This window comes from Canis lupus, chromosome X (assembly GCF_003254725.2).
Source record: "Canis lupus dingo isolate Sandy chromosome X, ASM325472v2, whole genome shotgun sequence".
In the NCBI taxonomy this organism is placed as follows: domain Eukaryota; kingdom Metazoa; phylum Chordata; class Mammalia; order Carnivora; family Canidae; genus Canis; species Canis lupus.
In genome coordinates, this window is record NC_064281.1 from 46,599,142 (window position 1) to 46,622,134 (window position 22,993).

The 22,993-nt window shown below is 45.6% G+C and overlaps 1 protein-coding gene across 1 annotated transcript in view; it reads right to left on the reverse strand.

Moving 5' to 3' along the window:
- Positions 1 to 1,638: 1,638 nt before the first annotated feature.
- Positions 1,639 to 22,993, reverse strand: part of ITIH6 (inter-alpha-trypsin inhibitor heavy chain family member 6) — a 35,244-nt gene continuing 13,889 nt past the window's right edge. Inside the window, 10 exon segments of the mRNA XM_049107829.1 lie at positions 1,639 to 3,617; positions 3,620 to 3,850; positions 3,852 to 4,205; positions 4,208 to 5,077; positions 5,079 to 5,353; positions 6,206 to 6,383; positions 11,811 to 11,918; positions 17,190 to 17,291; positions 19,360 to 19,474; positions 20,301 to 20,411. Of these exon segments, the coding sequence (XP_048963786.1) occupies positions 3,261 to 3,617; positions 3,620 to 3,850; positions 3,852 to 4,205; positions 4,208 to 5,077; positions 5,079 to 5,353; positions 6,206 to 6,383; positions 11,811 to 11,918; positions 17,190 to 17,291; positions 19,360 to 19,474; positions 20,301 to 20,411 (2,701 nt within the window). The 3' untranslated portion in view covers positions 1,639 to 3,260.

A 22,993-nucleotide genomic window follows, 5' to 3' on the forward strand; every position in this document is an offset into this window, starting at 1 on the left:
CTCCCTTTCTGATATTTCCCACTTATTTTTTTCTCCTTTCCCCTTTATTCCCTTTCACTATTTTTTATATTCCCCAAATGAATGAGACCATATAATGTTTGCCCTTCTCCGATTGGCTTATTATTTCACTCAGCATAATACCCTCCAGTTCCATCCACATCGAAGCAAATGGTGGGTATTTGTTGTTTCTAACGGCTGAGTAATATTCCATTGTAGGGGTTTTTTAGATCACTGTTTCCACGCTGTCTGCCTTCAGGTCATTTGCTTACCTTCTCTCCAGGAGCAGCCTAGTGCCCTCCAAGTCTATTCCAGCCAAGCCCACTGACCTTTAAAACTCCAGCCTTTAAGCCCCCTTGGTTGCAAGAACTCATGAAATTCAGCCCCTCTCGTTTTCCAAGCCAATGGCTTTGGGGGAGCATCCTCTGTGTGCATTCCCCTGTGTGCCCCCCTCCCTTCTCTGCAACCACAGCTTCTTCCCCTTTGCAGCCCCCAGGATCCATTTCTCTCCTAATCCATGTCTCCCCACATCCTATCTTTTTCAATGTGACCTCTTTTCTCCCTCTAGTTGTGGGGGTTGTTCTGTCAGTCTTCAGGTCTATTTCTGGGCTATTTAGGATGATTTGATAATTATCTAGTTGTGTTCATGTGACAAGGTGAGCATAGCATCCCCCTACTCCATTGCCATCTTTGTATTCTCCTGTGCATAACTTTTTATTTTTGAACCACTCTCTGTGTTCCTGTGCCTGATTCACTCTCCCTATCTCTTCATTTGTGTCCTTGGTTGCCTATTTGTATGTTTCTGTTTCTATCCCCAGGTTTATCTTTATTCTGTGTCTTTGCATCCCTGCCTCTCTGGGTAGATTTCCTTGTCACCGTGTCTCTGCCCGTTTGTTGATGTTCTTTGTGTCTGTTTCAATTTGTCTAGGTTTCTTTGTTCCTATCTTGGTCCTCCCAGACATGCTCCTGTGTTTCTGTTCCCATTTCTAGCCTGTATCCATATGGTTGTCTTTGTGGCTTCTCATCCCTGTGTCTAGGGATCCTATTCTAGGATCTCTCTGTCTCTTTGTCTCTCTGTCTCTGTCTCTCTCTCTCTCTTCCTGTGTCCCTGTGTCATAGGGTCTCCATTATACTTGGGTCTCCAGCTTGCCTTTCTTTATGTCTCTCTGTTACCTAGCCTAACTCCTACGTCTTAGCTGGTGTTTGTCACAGCTTGGGTGTCTGCATCCCCACGTTTTTGCCACTGGATCTCTGAATATATAAGGTTGTGCTCCAGTTTTGCTCCTCGTGTGCTCCTCTGCATGTGCTCATGTCCTTGCGTCTCTGTTTCCAAGTCTTGGTCTGTGCAACATCTCTGTTTCTATGCTTTTATAGATCTGTTGTCCTGTGTCTCTATTTTCTCCTCTCATCCCCTATCCCATATCTGTAAGTCATCATGTCAGCGTGTCTCTGTGCCTCTACTTCTTAGTCCTTGGTGTCTTGGACTAAGGTGTTTACCTATGTCTTCCTGGTTACCTCTGTGTCCCTGTGTCATGTCTCTATATGTGTCACTGTGTATCTTGACTCCTCTGCTTCTATGTCTGGGTCTTCAGGCATCTTGCTCTCTCTCTCTCTCTCAGATTTTTTTCAGTAGTTTAATCAAAATTTTATTTTTTTCCCTTTTGAATTTTTATTTAAATTTTAGTTAACAAGCAGAGCAATATTGGTTTCAAGAGTAGAATTCAGTGATTCATCACTTACACACAACGTCCAGTAGTTTTTTAAGTAATCTCTATACCCCAGCGTGAGGCTTGAACTCACTACCCCGAGATCAAGAGCCACATGCTCTACAGACTGAAGCAGCCAGGAGCCCCAGAAAAAATAATAAAGTGACCAAGGGAATTATAGACATATAATGAAGTCTGGGGCAGTTGTGGGGAGGGTGGGAAGGCCATCTGAGCTGAGATCTAATGTGTGGTCTGGAATTTGATGGCAATGGAAGAGATGAGGATGCTAGACAAGTGACAGGGCAGGGCAGAGTGATCATCAAACAGAAGGAACAGCTTGAGAGAGGTCCTTGAGTGGAGATGAGGGTGAGACAGGGCCCATTGGATGAACAGAGAGGAGGCCAGTGGGGCTAGAGTTCAGAGAGTGAGTGGGAGAAAGTGAAGTCAGAGAGGTATGGGGTAGAGGGTAGATCATGCAGGGCCTTGTGGGCTATCAAGAGAACTTTGGATCTCATTCTAGGTGTGACAGGAAACCCTTGAGGGGAGTTAAGTATGAAAGGGACACGAAGTAATCTTTGTTTCTAAATGACCCCTTTGCTGCTGGAGGAAAATGGCAAAGAAAATCTCCCAAGAGAGGAAGCAGGGAGACCAGTTTTCTAGAGTAAACACAATGGCAGTCTGCCCTAAGATAGTAATAGTTGGGGTGATGAGAAGTGGGTGCATTTGGGAAATATGTCAGAGGTAACATTGCCAAGAATTGAAGATGGATGGGATATTGGTGGGTGGTGAGGGAGAGGGGCATGTGAAGGATCTCATGCCCAAATTTATATCCCTGTGATTTACTGCCACCATCGACTGGCTCTAATCCTGCCCTATGAGGTCACCCAGGAAATATTGCTCTTCTTAGGAAGACAGAACAATGGAGGGGTGGAGTACATTCAGTCTGGGACCAAATCATGTAGGTCCAAATCTCTTACTAGTTGTGTGACATGGAATAAGTTACTTCACTTCACTGTGCTTCAGCTTACCAATGAGTAAAATGCAGTTATTAACAGGGTTTGTGTGTGTGTGTGTAGTAAATGAGGGACTTACAAGTACAATATGTAGAGCAGTACTTTCACATCGGAAGGACTAGAAAATGTTAACAGTTAGTGCGTCACAGTCTTTGGGAAATTTAAAGATAATTATCTTTTCCAGTGTTTATACCCCTCTCCTTAAACAGGGCTGTTTACAGAGCACAAAAGAACTAAGCAGACTTGCCTTGCCCAGTGATGCTTCCATTTATAACCCTGTATCCCTACCCTGCTTGAGACGCATGAGCAATTCTCTTGTCCAACAAAGCAAATGTCAAAACCACAGCTTGACCAGTTTGTTTCTGTTTAGCCTTCCTAGTCTTAACATCCCTCCTCCCTCAAAGCCTCTAATTCTGTGTTATGTACTGAGGCCCAGAGAGGTTAAATAGCTGATTTGAAGCCTCAAAGCAAGCAAGCAGGCAACTGGGTTATCACTAGAATCTGCAGAATGCCTTGTATGCTACCAGTTCCTGGAGCTTCCCATTCATACCTCCCCCGCCCCCCGCCGCCATGGCTTGACCTCTTGCCCATGGCACTCACCATCTTCGTCAAGAGGGAGAAAGGTATGGAAAGCTGGTGGGTTCAAGGACTCCATGAACACGGACTCCACCACTGACTCATGCGGCAGCTCTAGCTCCTCAGGGAGATGGAGCAGGCTCTCTACATCAGGGAGGGTGCTAGAAGGCAGCAAGACTGGCAGGTTTGGGCAGCTGCCTTCCAGCAGAAGACCAGAGCTGCTGGGTAGGATCACTGTTGGGTCTTCTGACACAGATGGTCCCAGAATTTGTGTGGTGCTTTGGGGCCCCAGAAGCAGGTCATGCTGATGCCAGAGGTTCCTTGGGGCAGCAGAGAGGGCAGGGTGAGGTCAAAGGGAATAGAGAGGTGTTCTCCAGGGACAGAAGTGATCATGGTACTGCTGGGACTTGCGGGACTTGAGGTTGTGCTCGTGGATGTGCTTGGATCCTGAAGAGGTGGGGACGCAGGTCTGGCAGGTTTGGGGGGTTATGGGGTTTTGGGTTTATTGGGTAGTGGGGTCCTAGGATTGGGAAATGATAAGCTTGGGTAATTTGGGGGGAGGTGGGCTACTAGGTTTAAGAGGTGATGGGATTTTGGAGGTCTTACATGAGAGAACCCTGGGTTTAGGGTGTGGCCGATTGTTTGGGGTCTGGTGAGCAGGAACCTTTGGTCTAGTGTGTTATAGGCACTTGGGGATCTGAAGTGTGGAGACTCCAGGCTTGGGCTGTGGCAGCCTTTTGGGTGACTGTGATATGAGTACCCCAGGTTGGGGGTGTGATAGACCATCCAGTTTGGGTTGTGATGGAGCACCAGGTTCGGAGTGCAGTGGAATAACAGGTTTGATAGTGCCAGCTTTGGCCTGGGATAAGGTGCCAGGATTCAGAGGTGGGACTTGTGTCTTGGAATTCATGGGGATAGGGCACCAGGATACTGGTGTGATGGTACACTGGGCTTCAGAAGCAAGAAGGGGCCAGCATTTGAGGGCACAAAGGTAGCAGTTGTTGTTCTGAGACTTGGTTGAACCAAAGTGCCAGGATCGTGTTGTGCTGGATGTTTGGGCTTTGGGTGTGCTGGGGTGGATAGGGTACTAGGGCTCTGGCCCAGTGGCTCCAACTCCTTGGAACTGGGTATAATGTTTGTGGAGGCAGGAGTAGTTGAGGATAACTAGAACCTTGGTTTCACAAGCCTTGATTTGGGAGAGACCCTGGATACCAGGGCTGACTGGGTTGTGCCTGTCCTTAGGCCATGCCTGCTGGTGGATGAGGGCATGATGGTGCCTGGTCCAGCTGCAGTGGAAGTCTGTATCCTGGCCTTCCCACTTGCATCCTTGGGCTGCACGACCAGTAAAGTCAGAGATGTGACAAAGTTCACATATTCAAGGGACAGGCTGGGGACTTTGGCTGCCAGCAGGTGGCAAGCGGTGGTGTCACGGGCCTGGAAGCATGCCTCCAGCAACTCTCCAATGGTGAGGTAGGCCCAGAGGTAGGCAGCAGGTGAGTGGGCTACGTTGTAGGCTGGCTCCCCTGGGACACCAAAGTTCTTCTGGCTGCTGTTGGCGGCTGCCTTGCTGTAGCAGGCCACAAGAAGCTGACCCTGGATGCCCAGTTCCTGCTTGCTTGCCTGCACCTGTCCTGCCACCACCAGCTCTGAGCCGCCAAAGTAATTGGGGGAAAAGGCCCAAGGGGAGGCCCCTACCAAGCCGCCCAGGTAGTCCAGATGCATGTCTGCCAGCAGAGGCATGGAGATCTCCTCGGAGAGGTCCTCCACCGGCTGTAGGGCTGTGTCAAGTGTCCTCGTGCATGCACCGGGCTGCTCTCCGTGTCTCCAGGGATAGGTGACATTTCAGTGGGAAGTCAGCCTCATCCCCAAAGGCCAAACTGAAAACGGACACCCTGTTGCCCAGCGCCTGTCAGATGTTGGAGAGGATCACACTGGGCGTCATCACACTGGCTGTGGGCTCCACATCTGTCAGGAAGGTGATGAGAGGGGTCCTCCCCACATTGGGTCCCCGTGCAGTCTCCTGGTTGCTGTGGTTTAGCAGAGCTGCTTTGATGTTGGTCCCTAAGTGGGAAGCAGACTGTGAGACCATCTTTTCTGGTTATTTCTGGTTATTTTTCCCATTGCAGACACACTGGGCACCTCACCAACCTCTCTGGCTCAGGAATTTCTCATTATCCTTGTTCAGACTTTTTCTGCTGCTTATCCTTCCCAGCTCCCCCACCCCGACACAGGCTCCCTGAGATCTGACAGTGGGGCCCACATGTTCTTGGCTTTTATCACGCCCTGTCTCAGACTACGATTTGCCTGTTTCCTGGGGGGATATCTAATCCTCTAGTCAGACAGGCAGCTCCCCAAGGATAGCAACCTCACCTCCATGCTACAGGGGAAAAAAATGGATGAGTTGACGGGAGGTGTTTGATTGGGGAGACTTCGGTACTTTTCTGAGAGATGATTTTGCTCAAAAGCTTGACCAAATGCTTGGAAATAAGTATGTAGATTATTGATTTTAAACACTTTTGGCAAATTCTCCTGAGTATGTGCTTTAAAGAGAAACTCAGAGCCAAGGAAGAATGTACCCTAAAATACATAGAACTATGTTCTTTCTACTAGGAAAAAGAACACAGAAGATGAAGGGACATATTTGTAGAAAACATAATAGTGATATTTCAGGTATTGTGAGAGGTGAGGTGGATGGGGAATGAAGGGAGCATTTTGAGAATTCCCCACATCTGGGGTGCCTGGCTGGCTCAGAGCATGTGACTCTTAATTTCAGGGTCATGAGTTTGAGCCCCACATTGGGTGTGGGGCCTCCTTAAAATAGAAAAAATAAAGTTAAAAACTAAATAAAAAATAAAAAGGAACTCCTCACATTACCACAGCCCATCCATTTGAGTGGCCAGGTCTAACACTTACAACCATCAGCTTCCATGTGGCCTGGTAGTCCTTGGTGCTGTGGATAATTCTGGATAGTAGTCTGGATGGAGCCTCCAGCTTTCTAGACACTAACCGAATCAGAAAAGGTGATGATGTTGAAGTAGTCGGCCTGCAGGTCACCAAGGATCACATTCATGGCCTTGTTAGTTTGTGGGATGTGGATGAAGTGAAGGGGGTGGACCAAGGCCTGAAGTTTTGCTCAAGACTGGAAGGTTGGGGGATCCCTAGGTGGCTCAGCGGTTTAGCGCCCGCCTTAGGCCCAGGGCAGGATCCTGGAGTCCCGGGATCAAGTCCCACGTCGGGCTCCTTGCATGGAGCCTGCTTCTCCCTCTGCCTGTGTCTCTGCCCTGCCTCTCTCTCTCTCTCTCTCTCTCTGGGTTTCTCATGAATAAATAAATAAAATCTTTCTTAAAAAAAAGACTGAAAGGTTATCTCTATGTGAGGTACTAAGGCCTAAGTGTCGTACGGCTCTAAGACTCTGACTCCAACACTCTGTAAATCTAGAATTCTCAGGTCGACATGCTAGAGGCCCTATGGCTCTAAGCCTAGAATTGCACTGTCCAATGGTAACTGCTTAGCCACACGTAGCTATTTCAATGTAAGTTAAAGGAAAACGTTAAAGTCTGTTTCTTTACTTGGCAGTAGCCGCATTTCAAGTGTCCCATAACCATGTGACGGTTATTGCAGAGCAGTGGCTACCAAATTGGACACCTCAGAACTTTAGAACATTTCCATCGTCAAGGTAGTTCTGTTAGACAGTGGTGGACTAGAAGGTTCAAACTCTGTGCTTTCAGGGTGCTAGGATCCTGTGTGTTCCATGGTTCCTGGACCCCATGACCCAGGATACAGTGATTCCGGGACCCTAAAGCTTAAGAGTTTTATGATTCTAGGTCTTTATAACTTCCTTCCTGTGAATTGGCATACTTTGGTTCTGTCCTAAGTAATCTGTTCTTCCACCTCACCTTCCATTTCTTCCAGGCTGACCTTCTCATCAGCCCCCAGAAAACCCCAGATTCTGTGTGGTTTTTTTCTCCACATCTTTGCTCTTGTTGTGCCCTTTAGATAACAGACCTTCCCCCACCCCCTTCTCCTTTACATATTCATATCTTCACTGTTCCTTCAGTTGCTCCTTCTCTGGGCAGCACTTCTTTGATTGCTTACTCTGACCCATGCCCCTGGCACCCAGATATTCCCTGTCCCAGATGGTTCGCTGGCTGTTGTATGTGGAATATTTTCGTTTCCCACACAAATATTGAGCCCTCTGAGAACAGGGCTTAGGATGCTTCTTCCTATTAGCTCCCTTCCTGATGACAATACCTAGCATAGGGCTAGGCACACAGCAGGTTCAGGGAATGGGGGATGTAGGTTCTCATATTAGGTACCACTTATAGGGCACTTGTTATGTTCCAGGCACTGTGCTAAATATTTAGATGCATCAGCTCATTTAATTGTCATAGCAACACAATGACAAAGGTACTAATATCATACCCATTTTATAAGTGACAACACTGAGGCTCAGAAAGGTGGAGTGACTTGCTCAACGTCACACATGATGTGTGTCACTGATGAGCCAGGGGCTCAAATCCATATTTTGGAGGTGTTAAACCTTATGCTTTCCAATTTTTACGTTGCTATAGATTTCAGAGACAACAGGAAATACCACTTTGTGGCCCACCATTCTCTACGTCTTAAATGGATAGAAGATGCCTTGAATGCTTTTAAGTGGATCAGAGTCTTTCATGCCACAGGACGAGCTCAGGGTATAGATTAGGTCACACATTCTCGAATAGGGAGCTCAGGTCTTGCTCAAGATTGAAAGGTTATTTCTATACAAGGTACTAAGGCCTAAGGGTTGTATAGTTTTAAGGATTTAACCATTCATTCGTTTTCATTCAGAGGACTGCAACATAGAACATGATGACCCTTCTTGAGAATCTCCTGTTAACCAGAGGCAGATTACATGTTTAGAAGTGTGTTGCTTAGTCTGTTGAGATTTTCCAGCTACCTTTCTGTTTTTGGTTTCTAGTTTAATTCCACTTGGTCTGAGAGCCTATATTTATTGTATGATTTCTATTCTTTCAAATTTGTTAAGTCGTGTTTTATGGCCCACAATGCAGTCTATCCTGGCAAATATTCCACGTGAGCTTGAGATGGATGTGTACTGTGCTGTTGTTGGATGAAGTATTGTGTAGATGTCAATTAGATCCAAATGATTGATGGTGCTGTTCACTTAAACTATGTCCTTTCTGATTTTCTGCCTGCTGGATCTGTCCATTTATGACAGAAGGAGCTGAAGTCTCTAACTATAACAGTGGTTTTGTCTATTTCTCCGTGCAGTCCTATCACTTTTTGCCTCATGTATTTTGACATCCTATTGCTAGGTGCATTACACATTAAGGATTGTCGCGTCTTCTTGGGGAGTCATTATGTAATTATAGTTATATAAGATTTTTTTTTCAGTTTGAAAGTAGTCATTGTTTGTTAACTGGCCAAATTGCAGAAATAATGATGGTAGATACCTTAGTTTATCCTTCTAATAGGCCTGTTGATCTGGTTTTCCCTATTGCTGGCATCCACACCTTCATTCCACTTCATGGAGAAGATCATTTGAAGGGCCACAGGAAGGTTTTTGCTTCTTTGAAACACTTTACAGTAGTATAGATCTTGTGAATCAGATAGATCTTCCATGCAGGTGATGCCATATATACCAAGAGATCGAGCAGCATGTTATCTGTCAGGGAAATTTGCTTTTTGTTCCTTTATACAATGGTCTCTTTATCCCTGATAATTTGCTTGCTGTAAAGTCTACTTTGTCTGAAATTAATATAGCTCCTCCAGGATTTTTAGGATTCGTGTTAGCATGGTATGTCTTTTGTTTCCATACCATTACTTTTAATCCATCTGTGTGTTTATGTTTAAAATGGGTTTTTGGTAGACAACACATAATTGGTCTGATTATGGTTTGTTTGTTTTTGTTATGTTCTGTTTTGTTTGAATCAACACTAATAGTCTCTGTCTCTTGATTGGTGTATTTAGACCATTCACGGTTAACATGATTACTGTTAGAGTTAGATTAATATTTGCCATATTTTTAACTGTTTTCTATTTGCTGCCCTTGTGTTTCTTCTTCCTTCCTTCCATCCATCCTCCTCCCTTCCTCCTTTCTTCCTTCCTTTTTTTCAGTCTACTACTCTTTCTCTGTCTTCTGTGGTTTTAACTGAGTATTTGATATGATCTCATTTTCTCTTGTCTCTTAGCATATCCATTATGTTTTTAATTTTTTTCTTAATGTTTGCCCTAGAATGTGGAATATGCTTTTGCAACTAATCCAAGTCCACTTTCAAAAAAAAAAAAAAACACTATACAGCTTCGTGTGTGGTGCAAGTATCCTGTGATAGAATATTCCCAGTTCATCCCTCCTGTCTCTTCTATAACATTGCTGTCACTAATTTCACTTATCAATAAGCTGTATTCACTGAACACATTATTTCTATAATTATTTTGAGCAAACTGTTTTTGTTAGATCAATTAATTTAAAAAGAAAAGACTATTGTTTAACCTTAATTTATTCCTTTTTCTAACACTCTTTTTTTTTTTCCTTCAGCGCGTTACATAGTTCACTTTCTTTTTGTTGCATGGTTTTTCAAGAGAAATCCAATATAATTCTTATTCTTGTTCCTGTATAAGTAAGGTGATATTTTCTATGGGCTTTTTAAAGAACTTTGTCTTTGATTTTCTGCAGTTTGAATAGGATAGGCCTATGTGTAGATTTTTTTGGTACTAATCCTGTTATAGTGTTCTCTGAACTTCCTAGAGCTGTGGTTCAGTGGCTGTCATTTATTTTGGAAAATTTGTATCCAGTATTCCTTCGATTATTTCTTCTGTTACTTTCTTTCTTCTCCTTCCGGTATTCCCATTACACATATGCTATACTTTTGTAATTGTACACAGTTCTTGGATACTCTCTTCTGTTTTACTTTGTTTTGCGTTCTTTTTTTCTCTTGGCTTTTCAGTTTGGGAAGTTTCTATTAACATATCCTCAAGCTTATTGACTTGCTTTTTGTCCATGATCAGTCTCCTAATGAGCCCGCATCAAAGGCGTTTTTTATTCCTGTTACAGCATTTTCTATTTCTAGCACTTACTTTTGGTTTTCTTAGGGTATCCATCTCTGCTTGCATGTCCCATCTGTTCTTGCATGTTGCCCACTTTTCACACTTAGGGCCCTTAGCATATTAGTCATAGCTGTTATAAATTCCAGGTCTAATCATTTCTCTACCATATCAGTCTGGTTCTGATGGTTGATTTATCTTTTCAGACCATGCTTTTTCATTTGGGCATGGCTTGTAAGTATTTGGTGAAAGCAGACATGATGTATCACATAAAAAGAACTTTAAGTGTGAGATTTTGTGTGATTTGAGATTACCTGGTGAGTAATTCAATCGTGCTTGCTAGTTGCTACAGTTGCATGTGTCAGAGGCTAAAATTTCTTCTAGGGTCCTTGTTTTCGACTCCTCTGTTGTCTTGGGTTTCTCAGGATATTCTTTCCTGAAGAGCCTAGGCTTCCAGTACCCTCAGCTGTAATCTCCTGTTGTTATACAGGAATGCAGTGCATGTGGTGATACTGTGAGGGAAGGAGAAGCATTTCATAGTTCTATGCTTCGGTCTCGGTCTTTTAGGGCACGTATGCCCCTGAAACATGACCTCCACAAGTGCTCCTCAGCTTTTTCCTGACTCTAGATGAGATAGGAAGGCTAGACAGTTTGAAATTGGGTATTTTCTTTCCCCTACACTTAAGACTACAAAAAGACAGCTCTCGATATTTCCCTTCCCCCAGTTTGGTTACACTCTGGTAAAATACAAGTTAGTAGCCTTAGGTCCTGTGGGCTCTATGGTTCAAAATTTCAAGGCACATAGACCATACTGCTCCAGGTCACTTGAACATTATAATTCTAGAATCCCAGAGTACTGTAGTTCAAAATACTGCTTCCAGAACTTTATAGATTCAGGCTCTAAGCTCAAAATCTCTTTGGCCTATGGCTCCAGTTTTCCGTTTTAAGGGCACTCTGGTAGAAGGGCTACAATATTTAAATCTAGATGGACCCAGGACTCTGTAGTCTCTAAGCACTACAATGCCAGTGCACTGTATTTTTCTGGCTGTGAAGTAAAATAAACAACAGAAGACAAAACCAACCTGTGGCCTGTGGAAGGTTCAGAGTCTAAATTGACTGTGGTTTTATTTTTATTTGTTGACTCAGGCTTTATGACACCAGAGTTCTCCAGCTTGAAGGTTCTATGACTCTGGGCCCCTTGGAGATCTGAAGTTTTGTGGCTAAGGCCCTTGATGTTTATTTACAGTCCCGTTGTCCCATGTTCAACGTTTCTAGTACTCTGTGATTTCAGGTCTTCATGGCTCCTGATGTGCAAGGTTCCAGGACCTTTGGGTAGGCCTTGGCCTATAAGATCCAAGAGTGATGGGAGGTAGAGTCTCTGGTCCCAGAGGACCACTGTTCCAGCACTCTCTGCTTTCTGAGCCTTCTAAAACAAGCTACAAAAGGTCTGCAGAGTCCTTGTTATCTGCTTCATCATAGTACCAAACATGGAGCCGCTCACGTCAATAACGAATACCATGTTTCTCTTGACAGGTGGGAGGCCTCTGGGGGCAAAGTAATGAATAAAATAGTCCTCGCAAATCTTGACAAAAAGAAGTGAAACCAACAGGAACCATGAGAGACGGTCTAAATCAGGTTATCAGGTTCCCTCTTATTCTCCTATGGAACACCCTGCCTTTTTTTTTTTTTCTCCTTCGTAGGCTTTAACTCTGTTTCTAGTTAAATAGGCATCTGTGTGATTGTTTGTGTCAGTGTCCATCTGCTCTGACAGAACTGTGTCTCTGCTGTTCAGGCTGTCAGCCCAGGGCCTGCCCCAGAGCTGTGGAGTGAATGAGACTGGCTTGTGGCCCAAGGCTCCAAGGATCAGGATCTCTGTAATATGTGAGTTCCTGTCCATGAGAGCTGACTTGCACAGTCTTGAGAGCCCCTGGGGACATTTTGCCTGGGCTCCAGGAACTGTAAGTATTGTTTTAACCTCCCTCTATAGAGTGAGCCAGGGGCCCAGCTCCATTGCTGCCAGGGGCTGGGAGTTTGCAGGGCCTCCCTCTCCTCCTTAAACCTCTTTCCTGCTGTTGCTGGGCAGAGTAGGCAGGGAAGGAGGGAGCAGAGGCTGAGCAAGCTGTTTGTTCAGAGGGGATTGGTTAGACCAGGTGCAGATGCCTTGGGCTGCCAAGGATGTGATTGGCTGCTGGCCCCCTCCCCCTACTCCATCTTCCCTCTGCAGAGCCTGGAGGCTGGAACAGCTGAGGGACGTGGAGGGGGGAGCTGGGAGGGCCCCCAGGACCAGTGTCAGCTCAGCCTAGGGAAGTATGGGGCTTGCTGAGGGTCTGTGCTGCTCAGTAGCCAGAAGGAAGCGCTGCCTTGGGACAACCAGCTTTGTTCTCCTCTCTGCCATTCAGGTACTCTCTGATCACAAGGCTGGACATACTACCTCCTCCTCTCTCAGGGGGGAAGAAGGCTAAGGAAGGATATCTTACTCTTTCCCTCCACTCCAGCCTTTGAGTTAATTCACAAGTGCATGTGCAGGCTCTGTCTCCACTTTCTCCTGGCACTCTACAGCAGGTCTCCAAAGCCTGAGTCGTCCACCCTGCAACTGCCCAAGCCCACGGCAGAGCCCAGCTGCCCTGCTATTCCTCCCATAACCTGGGTAGGTGAGAGTTTCCGGAAATATCACATTCCTATCTCTTCATGGTCCCAGGCTCCCTGGTGGCCTCACACCTCACATCCTATAAGCCAGAGGCATGACCCAGGTCACCAACCTCTCACGCTCCCCTCAGCTGCCATGCCACCTCACTTTCAGGAAATATTTCCTTTCCTTCCTAATGAAGAAAATTAAGGGCACCAGGCCATGCCCCTTGGACCGCCCACCACACTCTTGCACAGGGTTCACACACCCATACACCACTTCCTCTATTAAGGACAGAACAGTCCTGTCCTGGACCCCATCCATGCACTCCCAGCCTCCAGCACCTCCTCCACTGGTCAGACCCTTCTCTCTGACCTGCCCCACACATGCTACTTGGGTCTTCTTTTAGAGTATGAAAAGTTGTGTGTCTTTTCCATCCATTAGGACAATCCCCATTGGCCCCAATCCCATCAGAACTTCAAACCATCTTCTCTAATCCCTACAGCATGCCAAGGTAATTAAATCATCACCTACAGTGGTCTCCTCACCTCCAGCTTATTGCTTTCCACACCACAGACTGGCTTCAGCCCTCACCACACACTGACTCTTTTCTCACTAAAGGCAACAATAACAAGTTGGTTTCCAAACTTAGTGGGTGTATTTTGATTCTTATTGGACTGCATCTCCCTGATGTATTTTGCAATTGCTGATCGATCACTTTTGGTCCCAAGAAGAATCCTTTGTCCTGGGAATCTGAGGTGGTGAACTCTCCTTATCCTCCTACCAGCTCTCTGGCCCATTTGCTTCAGTCTCTTTCTTGAGCTCCATTTTCTCCCTCTGTCCCTTAAGCAGTGCTTCCTGATACTTTTTCAGCCATGGCATGCAAAGAAAATGATTATGCTGGTGTAGCACAATGGAGGGAAGTGGTGGGGATATAGAGCTCTGAGCAGACTGCTGGCAGCTGGTGGGGCTGCACACCCTGAGAGCTGAGGAGATCAATAGCTGCTGGACTGGGAAGCTGTGCTAACTTAGCAGTTGCCATCCTGGATCTGCTCTTCTGGCTCAATACATTCTCCCTGGGTCACTTCCCTAACTCCCGTACTTTCAGTCTCTGAATCTCCACAATGACCTAAGACCTCTTTCTCCAGTCCAATGCTCTCCACTCTTCCCCCTCCACAATTGCATAGCTGCTCACTGTTGGACCCATCCCCATGGATGTCTGAAGATGCCTCCAATGTATTCTGCCCAAACAATGAGTTCATATATTTCCGCCATCCTGCCCTTGTGTGCCTTTGTCATTTACAGACCCTATCATCCACATGGCCACTCCAGATACAAACCTGAGGGTCATCCCTAAATCTTCCTGTGCCCCTCACTCCCAGGGGCACATCCAACCAGCCACCAATTCCTGCTGGTTTAATCTGCTGGATATATCTCGGGTCCGCCCTTCCTCTCCATCCCAAACTCACAAAACCCAAATTCGGGACTTCTTTCTCTTTGGTTCCGCTGCTTCTATTGTGGCCCCTCCCATCTATACATCTTTGGAGCAGCTGCTCAGTCTGGTCTTTCTAAACTCAAACCCCATTATGTCATTCCTTCTCATGGCTCCCTTGTCACCTTCAAGACACATTCCATGTTCCATATCATGCCCCTGCTGTAGCCTTCAGTCTCACCTCTTAACCATTTCTTGTGCCTCAAATCCATGCTCCAGGAACTCCAACCTACTTGAGGCTCCCCAAACACCCCCTGGATATTTCTGGCCTTCATCCCCTGAATCATGCAGCCCCCAGTTGTCTAGAATGTCTTTCCCTTTTCACAGCCCCCCTCCCAGTTTGGTACACTTCTTTTTTTCTTTTTGTACTCTTTAACCCACGTCAGTCTTTACTTCTGCCACGGAGCCCTCCCTGACCACCTTCTTCCCCCATGATGGCATCTGTCTTACCTTGTGTTGTCATTGAAAGAACACTTCTCATCTTTTGTGTCTCTTTGTTGACGACGGATAGGATCTGTGTGTGATTCACTTCAGGGTTCCCCACATCAGCCAGCAGTAGGCATGAAGCATATCAGGTACCTAGGGAGTCCCAACTGAATGAATGAAGGGGTGAACATGCTGGGCTTTGAAAGACAGGCATACTCAAGCAGGAATGGGAGGTCAATTGAAGGGTTCTCGTTAGAGGATGCAGGAGGCAGGGCACACAGTAAACGGCAGTATCTGTCTAACTATTTAGTGCCTAATTCCATCTGTTCTAATTGTATTTCTACTCCAGGCAATGGTCAAGAAGGTAAAGAAGGGAGAAGCAGACAAATACCTCAATTAACACACCCACATGCTAGAACACCACCAGGTCGAGGCCCCTGCTGCCACCTACTGGCAGGGTACCCTCAGCTCCTATTTTGAGAGGGTGAAGTATTTTATTCCCCCTCCACAAAGGGCTGTACCATACCTCTGTGCCTCTGCACATACTGCACCCCCCACTCTCTCTGCGTGCTATTCCCTTCACCCCATCGACCCAGAGGTGGAGTCTATTCATATTTTCCCAGGCTAATTTAAAGGCCAGCTCCTTTAGGAAGGCTTTCCTGAAACACTCCTCAGTGGTATCCACACATAACCATTACAGTTTATACACAGCACTCAGAACCTTTTATGACTGCCATAGCTCTATGTATCTGGCTGCTTCAGGACTGGAACATTCCAAAGGAAGAGGAGGGGTTGTGTCCACCTCATTTCTGACTTCCTAGAGTCAATGAGGACAGGACTGAGCTAGGGTAGCTCTGCTTGGTGGCAATGTATCTACGTATGAACGAATGAGTAAATATGTGCATGGAGAGAGGTGTTACCAAAGCACTATATTAGCCTAGAGCAGAGGGAGGAATTGTCAGTGGGCTGGGGTCATCAGAGAGGTGGCATTTGAGCAAGGTTTTCAGGGACGAAGACCCACCCTGACCAGCGGAGAAAGGAGGGAGAAGACATTCCCAGGACAGCAGATAGTATGAACAAATGCTCAGACAGAAATGAGTGGCAAATTTGGGTATTGTGAAGAAAGGCGTGTGGTGTGGTGTGGTATGGTGTGGTGTGGTGTGGTGTGGTGTGTGGTGTGGTGTGGTGTGGAGTAGCTAGAGGGTGGTTTATGCACTGCAGGCGGTGAGAGGTATGGCAGGAAAGGCAGGCTGGGATCAGACATCTCAGGTTTCTATGCAGTTGTTGCTGTCAGGCCAAGGGTTTTGGTTCCATGCTCTACCCCTCTGGCAGAGCATGGGATCTCTGCATATTCCTCATGAATGTGTGAGCTCTGAATTAAGGGCTCCCCGTTTAGGCAGATGGCTCAGGTGAGGCAAAAAGAATTTTTAAAACTTAGAGACGGCAAGAAAGCCTGAGGGAACATGAGAGCATCAGAGCTGCAGAAAGTGTAATAAGAGTCCCATGAGTGTGAGAATCCAATTACACTGGCCAATGGTTCACTTTGCAAAAGGACTTGTTAAGAGTGGTCTATAACTTGATTCGATTAGGAATGGATTCATTTCGGGGCGCCTGGGTGGTTCAGTTGGTTAAGCATCTGCCTTCGGCTCAGGTCATAACCCTGTGTTGTGCCCCCACACACCCCCCCTCAGCAGGGAGTCTGCTTCTCCTTCTGCCCTTTCCTCTCCCCCTGCTCCTGCTCTTGTGTGCCCAGGCTCGCTCTCACTCTCTCTCTGTTTCTCTCAAACAAACAAATAAATAAAATCTTTTTAAAAAGGAATGGATTCGGATGTGAGGGCGATCTGGCTGCGACATCTGTCACCCCATTGATTGCCAGGGTTGATTAGGCTGATCTGGCTGGCTAGGCAGGTGTCCCCTTCCTCCCTCACCACTCCATGTGCGTCCCTCCCGAAGCTGTGAGCTCAGTGGAAGAGGACAACCATCCCCCATAGAGGAGGACCGTTCTTCGGTCAAGGGTATACGAGTAGCTGCGCTCCCCTGCTAGAACCTCCAAACAAGCTCTAAAAAGGAATGGATTCATTTGGAGTTTTATTCCATCTATAGAGTTTCAGGTCTCCAACACTTAGAGGAAGCACATGTGTCTCCCATGCTGTGAAGTCTTGTGTCCCCATACATCATTCTGTCCATGTTCACTTGTCCCCACTGATCTCTAAGGAAAAACAGATGAACAACTTGCAGAAGCTGGATTACCGGCCAGTCCTGTCTGACTCCAGAGCCCATGTTCCTTCCATTCCTCCCAGCTCCCTCACCTGCACATCTCCAATGACATCCTCCATGACTACATCGTACTGGACCACAAAGTGAGCCATGATACCTGAGCTGGAGAAGGCAGACTGGTCTTGCAGTGTTGGGCAGAAGGTGATTCAGACACAAGTCTCTCTCTCCCCTCTCTCAATCCAGGTGGATGGGGGGAGTCAGCCTCCCCTGTATGAGTGGGGAGGGTTGAGGTGGGTGGCATGGAGGGCTCTCCAGGCAGAATTCCAGGAAAGGGGACATCAAAAGGGGCAATATCTGAGCATGGGGAAAAGCAAACCCTGAACCACCCACTGCTGCTCCTTCTGCCTAAAATACCCTTCCACTGGCCCTGGTGTTATCATCCTCTCCAAATCCCACAACCAGTTCCTCCTGCTCTGCCTCTTCCAGCAGGCCCAGACTGACAGACCCAGCCCTCCCCTGCCCCACCCCCCACTCCAGGCTCTGGAAGTCTGACCCTCGCCCACAACATTGCCCTGGTTCACTTGCCATCCATCCCTAGGCCCAGTGTCTGGAAGAGTGTCATGTCCCCAGGTAGACCAGGGGCCTGGGGCTCTTCCCACAGGGGCTGTGTGGTGTGTGCTGTGGAGAGAGACAAACACAGAAACAGGGCCTAAGTCCCCTCCCATGCCCCTTACTGCTGTGGGAAGTTGCAGTCTAGCAAGGTTCTCCTCTGGGATAGAATTTCATGTGTTTTCTTCCCCCTCTGCCTCTGACTCTCAGAATCACGTGTGTAAATGGGCTTTTAGTGCCCATCACTAAATCATCATAGATGAAAAATCATCATAGATGATTTTCTGGCCCCGGATGTTTGTGGAGCAGGCCACAAGATCAACTCTCCTGGAATTTCAACCCGAGACAAATGTCCATTTAGACACGTCTCTGTGCCTCCTTTTTTCTAGAAAATGGACCTTGGGAATTCTGCTTCCCCCCTCCTTCCTGCTACAGCTGTCAGGAAGCTTAGGGGCAAACTGAGCCTCCATACTCTCTGAGGCGCCTGCTTGCATACATTCCCTTGGCTTCCTTCCTTTCGGAGGTCTTTGTTCTGTTTTATCCCCACAGGATTGGCTCTACCCTCTGTTTTAACCTTTAAGGAGAAGGGGGAGGGAGCTGCCATTTATAGCTTAGGGCTTAAGAGTGCAGGCTGCAAGGACTCAGATGCTGTCTGTGGACTCCTGGACAAGTTCCTTCACACTCTCTAAACCTCAGTCTCCTCATCCATAGCACGGGAGTGATAATAGCTCCTATTTCACAGACAGTGTTTGTGTGGGGATTACATGAGACCGTTTATGTAACGCATTTAGAACTGCACTTGGTTCTTAGTAAGTACTCAATAACGCTAACAATGGCAGTTATCGTCACATCTTCATTACTCTGTACCAGTGATTTGTAGGAAAGAATGTTTCTCAAATTCTCACAATGGTCCTGGGCTAGAGATGGCATCTCCCCAATTGTATTGGTGGGAAAACTGAAGCAGAGCAATTGAGTGATTTGCCTGTGGTCCCATCTTACAAAAAGGACAATGCTGTGTTTCTGTTTGAGCCAGTCTGTTCTTGAAACATTTGTAGATGAATGAAGAAAGGCTGGCAGCCAAGACATTTCCCTGAATGACATTTCACAGCCCGAGATGTCTTCTGTAAGAGCAGCCTGTACTTTGCACTGTCTGCCCCTTGCTCTTGCATTCTCAATGGTCACTTGAGGTAAGCATGTTTGACTAGGTTGTCTTTTGCAAATTCCGTGTTTTTAGCATGTGATTTTATGGAGCCCACGCAGCACCCACTATTGCAATCTTTATTTTTTCATAAGAGAATTCAGAACTTGGAAAGTTATTGGATTTGCTCTGTTCACATCTTGTAAGTGTCAGACCAAGTTTATAACACAAGTATCTTAAAGCCCAAACATTACACTCTTCATTTGAACGCGGAGGAATCTTGGTGGTGTGATCAAGGCATAAGTGGTACTAAAGGGAATTCCAAGTGCAGTTTCCCATTTAGGAAGGCAAATATTATGGTTGACCTGTAGTGCTGCTGGCCTACTTCTGTGGGTATTGGTACACAGTTGATTGGCCCTTAGCGGTTATTTGCGAACATAGACAATGCCCATTCTTTCTGACACTGTGACCTCTACACTCAGCCTTGTCATCAATTGTCCAGGCCTCATGCTCACCACCACCATGTACTGGCCCTGGTGCCACTGCAGTAACCTCTCATAGACCAGGGAAAAAGTCACTTCTGTACTTACTGCCAGGTAGTGGAGATTTGAACTTCTTTGATTTCCACTCCTTAGGCATGAAAGGGAGGAAGTTGAAAGGGGATGGTATCTTTTACAGGGGAGGAAAATGGATAGATGACCTAGTTCTGCCACTCCCACCCTGGCTCCAGCAGACCTGACCAGGCTTCCAGTTCAACTAAATCCCTCACTCATAGTTTATCATCTGCTCCTTAATCTCTCTCCCTCATTCACACTCCTAAATATTGTGCCTGAGAAATTGATTCACAAGCAGCTTACACATAAGGAAAACTCTGTGGGTGAAAATCTGAATGTAACATAGAACAATAAATGGCTAATGATTTGTTTTACAAAAATTGTTTTCAATTTACACACAGTGCCTCTTTCCCTTCAAATAGCCTCTCATATCCATCCTCTCCTCATGCTTTAGAATAAACTTGTTTATATGCCATTGACTCCTCAGTGTGCAGCAGCCAATCCTAAGGTTTCTGTGTTTGGTGAAAGTCTTCTGGAAGCTGGGAGGAAACACTGAATGAAGACTACATTTCTGCCAATAGAATGGAACTCAGGAAACAGGATTCAATTAAGAAAAATCTCACTTGAATATAACCTTACTGGAGGGTGCCAATTCTTAAAAAAGCCACATCCTGCCGGCAGGAAGAGAGTAGAAATGGGGATGTAAGCTCCCATTTATTGAACACCTACTTTCTTACAAGTTTGGATATTAATTAACTTAGATCATGTTCATGTAATCTTATAGAGATCGTTATCCCCATTTTACAGAGGTAAGGAACTGAGGCACTGGGATGACATGTGTAAGTTCCTGATCACACAACTAAGATGAAATTGGTCACATTTCAGACTGGATCGACCCTTACCTGATGCCTACATGAACAACTATCTTTCCCTGCTGAAGGGCTTTCTCATAGATTTTCTTTTCCTGGTGCTTCTCTTTGACTTCTGCAATGTGGACTTTATTGTTGATGGTCCTAACAGAAGAGGAAAGAGAGAGATAGAAACAGAGAAAGGAAAAAAAGAGGTAGTTAGAAACATAGAAAGAAAGTTACAAACAAAAAGATGAAGGAAGATGGGCAGCCGGGGCAGCTCAGTGGTTTAGCGCCACCTTCAGTCCACGGCGTGATCCTGGAGTCCCAGGACCGAATCCCACATTGGGCTCCCTGCTTGGAGCCTGTTTCTCCCTCTGCCTCTCTCTCTCTCTGTGTGTCTCATGAGTAAATAAATAAAATCTTTAAAAAATATATGAAGGAAGAGAAGGCTGGGGGATAGGAAGAGAGAAAAAGCAAAATAATACTATAGAACTGAAGTGAGAGAAGGAAGGAGAGAAGAGAGGGGAGGCCAGGTAGATAAAATCCGGTGAAGCAGTTATCATTATCTCCATTTGTCAGGTAGGGAAATGGTAACCATACAGTTGGTATATGGTGGACCTGGCGTTGGGCCTTTTACATTTCTTGAAGTGTTGAGTTAACTCCATGTTTTGGCACATAAGGTTATGGGACACAACTGAACATTATTATTATAATTGTTATATGTCTACTCTAATATGTATTAAAATATAACTAGCACATTGAACCCATGAGCTCAAAGATATTGTTGCTTAGGATAAGACTAACTTAAATAATCTTAAAAAGTATATCTATTTAAAAAATCTATGTTAAGTAAATAATATGATGAGTGGTATAAGTGGTAAAAATTGTGAAAGCAAAATGCAAATCCCTGCAAAGGCATCTGGCCTGACTAGGGAGAGGGCCTGAACTTCAGAGAACTGAGAGACTAATGAGATACTAAGGAAACTAATAAAATATAAACTTCAAAGAGGGGGGGCACTTTTCCCCCAAGACTTTAGGAAAGGGTCCTAGGAGAGATAGCCTTGGTGCTAGGCCTGAAAAACAGGGAGGCTTTGGATAGATGGTCTTCATTGGCCATGACTTTTTAGTATATTTTTTGTTGACTTCTTCTCTTCCTGGCCTCTAAATCTTTGGGATACTCCAAGACTCTGTTCTCAACCTCCCCTCCCTCTCCTCTGTTCTTTCTACAGTCACTCTCTGGGTGATGTCATCTATCCCCATGGCTCTAAATATCATTTATAGGCAGATGACCTCCAAATCTGTATCTCTCTTGTGGACCTGTCCTGTGAAATCCAGACTTACATACCTAATTGCTTACTTGACATTTTCACTAGAATTTCCAATAGACACCTAAAGCTTAATATATCCTGAACTTAGTTCTGGTATCTCCCTCACCTCCACAAACTGCTCCTCCCTAGTGTTCCTTATGTCAGGAAATAGTTGTTTGGCTGAAAAATTTTAGAATCATGCCTGACTCCCCTCTTCCTCTCATACTCCACATCTAATACATCAGGGAATTTTGGCTCTATCTTTAGATACATCCACAATCTGACTACTTCTCACCACTCCCACAATTGCTACCCAAGTCGAAACTACCAACATCTCTTGCTTGGACAAATGACCTATTAACTGGCTTCCCTCTTTAAAGCCTTGCCTCCTTATTATCTGTTCTCTTTACAGTAGTCAGAGAAATCTTTTTAATCCTAAATCAGGCCATGTCCCTTTGCTCAAAACTCTCTGTGACTGTCTTAACTCAGAGTAATAGCCAAAGTTCTCACCAGGGGCCCTTGGGCCCTTCACAGTCTCACTCACTGTCATCTCTTTAACCTCATATCCTGCTATTCTTTCCCTCATTTATTCTGTTCCATCCACACTGCCCTCCTTGCTGTTTCTTGAATTTGTTCAGCACACTCCTGTCTCAGAGCTTCTGCAATGACTGTTCCCTTAGTCTGGAACACTCTTCCTCATGATCTTTGCAAGTCTTACACCCTATCTTCCTTCAGGTCTTTGTTCAAATGTCATTTCCTCAGAGAGACATTCTTGGTTACTCTAAAATAACACCTTCCTACTTACTCTGTATCTCCCTTGCTCTGCTTTCTTTACTTTGTAACACTTCTCATCCACAAACTGACATATACTTCATTTTTTCCTTGTCTGTCTTTTCCAATGGACTGTAAGCTCCTTTAGGACAGGGATTTTGTCTGTCTCATTTGCTACTGTATCTTCAGTGCATAGAATACGGCCTGACACACAGCAGACATTCAACAATTATTTGCAGAATTGGCATTCTGGATAGACAGCAGGAAAACACAGAATGTATTTCAAGGAACAGCAAGTATTTAGCTAGGGCAGAGGTGCAGGTAAAGAAGGTATGGAGGGAAGTTTGGAGCAGTGGGTAAGCCTAGAGAATAAAGGATTTTGAATACCAGGCTCAAGGAGCTCATATGGTAGTGAAGACTTTTGCTATGGAGAATAGGGAGTCAGTGATAAATCTTGTAAAGGATAGGGATGGAGCAGAACTGTCCTTTAAGGAGTTATAGATAGTTTGGTGTCCTAGAGAATATTAGTGCAACTCTGTAAGAGGCAGAAATGAGTGTCCCTTTACATATGGAGAAACTGAGGTACAGATATGGGGGTAGGGTGGAGGTGGGGGTGAAATTATTTGACCAAAGCAGTGTCTGCCAGAAACACTTGAGGAAGATATG